General features: G+C 48.4%; 1 protein-coding gene across 1 annotated transcript in view; it reads left to right on the top strand.

The window, feature by feature from the left end:
• Positions 1 to 3116: 3116 nt before the first annotated feature.
• DAGLA (diacylglycerol lipase alpha) overlaps positions 3117 to 8268 on the top strand; it is a gene marked incomplete at both ends in the record, with an annotated part of 29436 nt that continues 24284 nt past the window's right edge. Inside the window, 4 exons of the mRNA XM_079537699.1 lie at positions 3117 to 3211; positions 3652 to 3863; positions 5989 to 6090; positions 6674 to 6812. Coding sequence (XP_079393825.1) covers positions 3117 to 3211; positions 3652 to 3863; positions 5989 to 6090; positions 6674 to 6812 — 548 coding nt within the window. The remainder of the gene's footprint in view (positions 3212 to 3651; positions 3864 to 5988; positions 6091 to 6673; positions 6813 to 8268) is intronic.

Here is an 8268-nt window from a genome sequence, read left to right as displayed (position 1 = left end):
CCCCTCTGTGTGCCCGCTTTGTGTCCCGGCCAGCTCCCCTCCCCCTGGCCATTCAATGCATGCCAGAGCTGAGGCTGGGCCCCGGCACCTTCCCAGCGCTGCTGCCCTGTGCCATCTTTCGGGGCCCAGGGGCTTCCCGCAGAGCCAGAGATGTGCCACAGGAGGAGATGAACCTTCCTTCCCGTCTCCGTGCTGCTGGCAGCGTCGCCCGCTTTCACTCCAGCTCCTTCCCACAATTCACATACAATCTCCTTAGAATAGAGATGATGTCACTTCCTTCTAGAGGGTGCCGGGGTGTGGAATGGGGAGTCACGACCCCCCTGGGCTTGGTGGCTCTGGCAGGATAAATGAGGTGGCTGCCCAGGAGGGAGGGAGGAGTTGCTCTGAGAACGATGCCCAGCACTGTGTGCAGGCAGGCGCTGTGCTGTGCTCCCCTTTGCTGGCTGGGATTTCAGTGACTGCAAGAAGAATTTGCTGCTCCCTCCCTCACTCATGATGCCCGCCTCTGTGGATCTGCACTTTTCCTGCGACATCCTTACGGGAGAGAAGAATACCAAACGGCTAGACCACAGGCCATGTAAGATTTCTGCTTCCATCCGTCTCACTCAGAGCTGAGAGCAGAGGCTCTGGGCTCCTTGCATGCAGGGCTTGTGCCTGCATGCGTTTTCCCCCCCTCATTTCAGCACTGGGTCTCCTCGCAGCAGGGTGTAGATTTCAAGGTCTGGGGAATTTTTCACCCTTTGGGGCAATTTTGGGAGCACCACAAGGGATTCTTGGTATTACAGAAGTGGGGTCATTGTTCTCAGGGTTGGCTGCACTCTATCCTTGCACTTTTCTTCCCCTCTCCCTGCTAGAGTCTGATCTTCATCTTCTGGAAATGTAACTCATGAGTTTATTCGCAGGAGGGTGGGTGACTTCTTACGTGGGCATGTAGTGATGGAACAAGGATAAATGTTTTTTAGTTAAAAGAAGGGAGATTCAGGTTGGGTTTGAGGAGGAAATTCTTTACCCAGACGGTGTTGAGGCTCTAACACAGGATGCCCAAAGAAGCTGTGTGTGTCCTATTTCTGGAGGTACTCAAGGCCAGGCTGAATGGTGCCCTGTGCAGCCTGATCTGGTGTGGGGGCAACCAGCCCTCAGCAGGGGTTGGGGATGGGTGGACTTTGAGATCTCTTCCAGCCCTATCATTCTGTGGTTCTATGATCTTTAAGGTCCCTTCCAGCCCAACCCATTATATATTCTTTGATCTTTAAGGTCCTTTCCAACCCAACTATTATATGGTTCTGTGGTCCTGTGATCTGTTGCCCTGGAATGAAGCCAGAATTCTTATAGTGACACCATTGTAGTTTTTTTGTTGTTTAATTTTGTAGGCTTTACATTGTGAGGCCTTCTGTTATCTCCTTTCTGTTCAAATGGGTGGCAAGGCTTCAGACCTCAATGTTTAGTTTTTGCATAGGCAGTCTTTGGAAGTGAATCATGACTCTTTTTGCAGTGCACGGGTTGCTCAGTTAGCACACAGTGATGAGTGGCAGCCCTGTGCCCATTTCTTGGTGTTGCAGGGTTGGTGGTGGTGAGACTGGGAATCTCCAGATGGCCAGAGGAGCGAGGAGTTTGAAAGCAGAGCTGCAGCGTACCGAGTGCTCTGATTATTTTGTGCTAAGGAAATGCTAATCCAAATAATGTTGTAATTTCACGTGTGCTGTGTGTGTGGAATGGAGCATTTCCTTCACCCAAGTGAAGTACGTGCTGAAGTGTCAGCCTGTTTGCTGTGTAAAGGACTGCCGTTTGCAGGACTCAGGCAGGTTTTCAGTGCTTGGTATGGGAACAGATAGGTAGCACAGCAGGTTTTAGGGTGGTCAGCACAGCAGATAAGGGGAGGGTTACTACATGTGACTGGTGAATGATTTGGTAGGATGAGGATGCTTCCATAACTGCAGCACTTGGTGCTGTGACAGACTGGGCTCCGTCACAAACCCAGCACCTGTGTTACTTTGAGGGTTCGAATGACCTAAGTGTGATCTTGTGATTCGTCCTGGTTTTTACACCTAGAGACGTGTGCAAGTTGAGTTTTTGGTGTGGTTTGTGAGGCGTGTGGTGGCTGTGGGCAACCAGGCCGTAGATAAGATAAAGGAAATCAGAAGTTGACAAAACCTCTGCAGATGAGGGTTGAAGTGTGTTGTGCCAGAAATGCAGAAGGGAGATAAGGTGCACTGCAGGGATGCACAGAGCTGGTCTGACCCCAGAGACTCGGGCTGGAGCAGATTGGAGCACGCACAGCAGCTCTGAAACAGTGTGGGAAAGCTGTGCTGGAGGAGGTAGCTGGGTAGCCCTGCAGTCTTGTGACTTCTACCGCTGCTGTTTCTTTTTTTAAAAAGGATTTGTGTAGCTTTAGAAACAGGAGCACAAACAAAACGTGGGGAAGAACAGCCAGCCCCTCAATCTTCAACCTTTTTTAATTGTCAGGGCCAGTGTGAGCACAAAGGAGATGTGGAGCTGGCAGGATTCTTCTGCGCAACTTGAGGCTAAGTGAGAGATCACCTGGGAGTTTGCTCCCTCAGCTGTAAGTGCTTTCTGCTGGGAGCCAGTCAATAGCTTCCCCAGATGCTGCTAACTGCTAATGGGGATTTGGCTTGCTGAGCCTCGTGAGGACTGTCAGTGCTGGACACGAGAAGGGGATGGCAGCAGGCATGCCTTTGGAAGGATGTGGTAATGGGACTTTTTTGGGGACTGAGACCGCTGTAACTTGTCCAAAGCAGCTGACCTGTTTCTGACACGTGGTCCTAACAGGATTCATGTTAATCTCGAGAAGTGGAGCTGGGTGAGTGGCAGTTGTGTGCGGCGAGTTACATACCTGCTTCACCCAACACTTGTCACTCTTCAGACAGCACCTTCCTCTCCTGCACTCTCCTTTTCGAGCGTGCCATGCCTCCCAGTGCTGGGAGGAGGAAGCTCTGCCATCTTGGGTGTCAAGTAGGTTAGCTCAGATGTAGGCCTTCTGCTGACCTGTGGCTGTGGGGCTCTGTCACAGGGGTGAGGAAGGTCAACAGTGTCTTTGCTTCTTTTCTCTTCTAGGAGGTGAGCATCGTGCCTGCTGACCTTTCTCAGACCCGCTAGCCATGCCAGGGATTGTCGTGTTCCGCCGTCGCTGGTCTGTGGGCAGCGATGACCTCGTTTTGCCAGCAGTCTTCCTCTTCCTCCTGCATACCACCTGGTAAGTGAGAAAGGCAGGGTGATGGTTTGAATTCCTCCATGAAATTCGTGCTGATTCTGCTTCTTGTAGCTGTAATTCTTGTGCTTACATATGCAGCTAAAAGGCTTGTATGGGCATTTTTGACAGCCACCAGCATATTTCCAGCTTCTGGTTGTTTGCATAAGTGCTCTTCTAAGCTCAGTTTCCAAAGAGGAAGCCTGGCCCGATCTCCTTGTATCCTCCTGTGCTACCCAGGGTTGGAGTTTGGGCTGTGTTACTGTACAGGGCTCAGGAAAAAGCAGTTGAAATAACAAATTCTGAGCATCCTGATCTAGTAAGTGGCAATCAGCCCACGGCAGGGGGTTGAGACTGGATGGGCTGTAAGATCCCTTCTAACCCAAGCCGTTCTATGAGTATATGATCCCATGGGATATGTGACTTGGCATCTCTGTGCGTGTCAGGTTTGTGATCCTCTCCGTGGTGCTCTTTGGGCTGGTGTACAACCCCAGTGAGACCTGCTCGCTGAACCTGGTGGACCATGGCAGAGGCTACCTAGGCATCCTGCTCAGCTGTATGATCGCAGAGATGGCAATCATCTGGCTCAGCATGCGAGGCAGCATCCTGTACACTGAGCCCCGAGACTCCATGCAGTATGTGCTCTATGTCAGACTGGGTAAGATGCAGCGGCCTGAGGCCTCCTAATGACTCAGCCTCCACACTGCCATCTGCTAGCGCAGAAGACTTCTCTCCCCACACCCTGACAAACACAGCTTCTCAAAGACATCCAGATGGCCACTTGTATGTGATATGCATCTGAATACATCACATATACTGCACCCTGCCATTGCTCTAAGACTCTCATGCAGCGCCCCAAATATCTTTCTAGCAAACCTTTAACTTGTCATCCTTGTTGTGATGCAGGTACATCCTTTTCATCTAACAAAATATGCTCTCCTTCTGTCTTGCAGCTCAGATTTGCCACGGTGAGATGCATCTACACCTCTCTCCCACTCTTTTTTTCAACAAGTTTTCCTATGATACAGGCATATGCCTTTGTAAATCATGGCTGTTCTCACCCTGAGGCCATGTGCATGTCCTTTGCCTGACATATATATACTTAAATCTGCATCCACTTACCTTGCACTGTGCTTGATCTTTTGACTCACACATAATGCATCTCTCCATCCTGCAATGTGTGTTCTGATACTCTGCCTCCAGGAGCTGGGAGGTAAATAGGTTTTGCCACCTGCTCGCTGGTTGCATCTTCTCTCTGAAAGTGCATATGTTTTTTCTTCCTAAAAACATTTCCTGTTTTTCTCATCCGCCAAAAACTAGGTTGGAAAAGAGACTGTTTCTCAGTCCATCAGTCAGGGATTCCATTTTAGCTTGTTGTCCCTCCCCTGGTCTGTTCTCTTCCAGATGCAGAAACTTGATCAGATTTTTCTATGCTGGGTGAAGACTTTAAGAGAATCTTTCAGAGATAGAATCAACAATTCCATTCCAACAAAGCATACCATGTTTTTGCTGGATTGTTCTCATGCAAAATTTGCTAAAAGATGGGTAACTTTGCTTGAAAACTTTATCTGGGAGACATTTCCACCTTGGAGTGCTAAAAGCAAATCACTAACATGAATAGCAAACAAGTCTCTCTCCAGCTTCCCAGGCACAATGTGATCTCCCTGACAGCTTCAGTAACACTGTTAAAAACAGACTAAATGAGGCAGGGGAGGTAGAGTCCGAGGAATCATCCTGTTCTCTTCCCTCTGTTTAAGATTTGTATTTAAATTGTAACTTGGGTCTTGTACATGTTTATTTCATGGTTGTTTTTTTTTCTTTTTTTCTTTACTCTTAATGGCTCTGGTGATTGAATTAGGGGTGTGACCTTTTTGTGGGCACAGTCCATGTGATAGCCTGATTTCGACAGAGCACATTTAGTGCTTATAAGTCTAAGGTCATAGTTGCAATGGTAGCCCACAAAGGTCTTCTCGATGGTATTGCTGCTCCTGTTCCACATCTGACAGCCTCAGATGGGAGGTTAGCTAAGGTAGGCAAGCCTAGTGCAGCTCAGCTTCAGAACACTTGAGGAGCTGGGTCCAGCCCTGAGTTCTTTCTCACTGGGTGGCTGCTCAGTTTTCTAGGCTGGGCTCCAGCCAGGCTTGCTAGCTCCACCAAAGGCTTGCTATGTGCTACGTGCAGGCTGTTTACCTCTGTCTCATTCCCCATCTGTACTTCAGGGTCATACTGTGTAGAGAAGGTGAGGATGGGCACTTCGGAGCGGTGTTTTCCAACTTTTTTCTTTAGCCATAGTCAGGTGTAATTTCTTGCTCTTTATCAGGGTAAGATGCAGAACTGAGGAGCCAGTAAGGGCTTCCTTAAAGGCTGCATGTTGGGAATTATTACTGCAAAAGCTGCAAAGGTCAGAGGTGATGGAAACATTTGTTAAGTGTAGTAAGTAGACTTATTCCTGGGTACACACTGCTATTTATTGTGTATCTTTGAATTAGGCCAGCTTTACTGTAATGGTGATTCTCTTTACCTAAGGAAGTCTTTCCACTGTTGTGGAAGAAGGGACAGCTGTTTGACTGACTCCTCTAATGCAGCCAGGAGCACTTCTAGCTCTGTGTACATGGTCTGTGTGTCACTTAGGAGAAGTTATTGATAAGGAGACATGTTGGGCCCATTTTCTTGAATATGGGCCCATTCTTGTGGCCTTTTATTCCTTGCAAGAAGATGGAGAAAGGCAGCTACTCATCCTTAGGGAGATGCTGCTACTATTCATTGTGTTCCTTTTGTTTCAGCTATCTTGGTGATTGAGTTTGTGTATGCTATTGTGGGCATCATTTGGCTAACGCAGTACTACACTTCCTGCAATGATATCACCGCAAAGAGTGTCACTTTGGGTATGTATTTGGAATGTGTAGCACAGACATCTCTTGCCTTGGAGAGCTAATTCACTCATGCATGTGGGGATTGACTGTTGGTAGTGAATTGTAGCTGTAAATGCTCTGCTTGTTTCCCTCAAGAATCCAGTGCTCAGAACAGTTGTTCTATTCATTTGCTTGTGCTGCCTGCACTGAGGCAAGAATCCCTGTTCCCATGGAGGGGTCTGGCATGGGGAGTCTGAAAGCCCTGGTTCTCCTTCTGTTCAGAATGGCTTTCCTGTTTTTCTCAAATGGCTTTTGAGAACCCAACCATTCTCCTGGGGGGAGTGATGGGAATGCTGCAGCCCACTGGGTCTTCAGTGAGTCTTTAATGGTCTTCTGCACGAGCGGTCTCCCCGTGGCTGCGTAATCTAGCCGTGGTCAGACGCCTTTGCAGAAGATTTCTTTGTGCTGCAGCTGGCTGCAGGAATATTTGGGTTAGCTTCTTCTGTCTGCCCTGTGGCAACAGAGAGGCGTGTGTGTGATGCGCTCAGAGAAGAGCAGGAAACAGCACTGCCAAGACCTGAGGGCAGAGCACGTGACGTATTCCCTTTCTTTGCAGGAATGGTGGTGTGCAACTGGGTTGTCATCCTGAGTGTCTGCATCACCGTCCTGTGCGTCTTCGACCCGACAGGCCGGACCTTTGTCAAACTGCGGGCCACCAAGCGGAGGCAGCGCAACCTGCGGACCTACAACCTGCGGTAAAGCACTGCTGGAACGGCTCCCTGCTTCCTGCCCTCCTTGGCATTCTCCCTGCCTCGCTTCAGGGAGCGTTCACTTGCAGGTGTTGCTTCCCTTTGGGGAGGGTGATTTTGGAGGAAGGCGGCTCAGGCTGTCAGGTGCTGTGTGTGGGCATCTGTACTTAAAGGAGGCAAAGCAAGGCAGCGCCTGGCTGGATTGTGTGTTAGTCACTGGCTTTGTCAATCCTTCTTAGCCCCTGGAGCCACAGTGCTGATCACAGCAGCCTGTTTGTCCATCCTGTTAGCAGTGTTTAAATTTTGCTTAGGTTGAGCCACCTTTGTCCAAAGCCTTTTTCTTCTTTTGTGTTTATCTGCAAAATATGACCTTTTGGCCTGAAATTTCTTAAATTTGGTCTTGGCCAAGAAACAGACTCTTCTAGGTTGGCAGCTAGATGTTTTAATTAAGAATTGATTGCATCTTTGAGCTAACCAGATGGGGATGTGAAAGCTTTTTTCACCAAGCAAGGCATTTTCCAGCAGCTTTTTCCTGTAGCGGGACAGAACAAGCAGGCTTTGTTTTCTTATGCAGTTTTGACACATGTAACCATAAGTAAGGAATGTAACTCTGTAGGACAGAGGGCATCAGATTTTGAATGCTAAAAAATGAGGCTTTTAAAAAATATCATAGAATCACAGAATGGCCTGGGTTGAAAACAACCACAATGCTCATCCAGTTTCAACCCCCTGCTGTGTGCAGGGTCACCAACCAGCAGACCAGGCTGCCCAGAGCCACAGCCAGCCTGGCCTTGAATGCCTGCAGGGATGGGGCATCCACAGCCTCCTTGGGCAACCTGTTCCAGTGTGTCACCACCTTCTGTGTGAAAATATCCTGCAAATTTTGCATTTCTCATTGGAAATGTATATGTGAGGGGTGTTCTGAATATGTGCTATTTCCGTGTCTTGAAGAGGAATCCTTCAGAACCCCTTTTTCTGGAGGGAGGAAAAGTGTCCAGATGCCTGCTTTTTATTGCAGAATACAAGAAGCTTTTCTTTCCTTTTCTAGTATGTTGCTAACCCTACCCTTTAATATTGAGAATTAGTGCCCTGTGAGCCTGATGGCTGCAATTGCTGCATTACAATGAAGACATTCCCAAGCAGATGTGGATGAAAAGCTGGAAGATGGCTCTGGTACCCCACAATAAATCAAAGCTGTTTGGCTTAATTCACATTTTTTCTTTTTGATGGAAGGCTGAGCCACAGGTTGCGAAGTTCTTTTTGCTAGGAAGTTTAAAGTGAGACACAACAGAACACCAAAAATGATCTGCCCTGGAAGTTTTGAGACCGCAGACAATTGAGTGAAGGTATTTGCCCTTGGGCCATGGCCAGGCTTTTTCTTCCAGGCCTGTAACGTTTTCAGAGAGCTTTTTCCTGCTGCTTCCAGATTTCTGCTGTAGGAAGGGAGTGTTAACAGATGTTA

Source organism: Tetrao urogallus, assembly GCF_951394365.1.
Source record: "Tetrao urogallus genome assembly, chromosome: 6".
NCBI classification, from domain to species: Eukaryota; Metazoa; Chordata; class Aves; order Galliformes; family Phasianidae; genus Tetrao; species Tetrao urogallus.
This window is presented reverse-complemented; position numbering and strand designations above follow the sequence as displayed.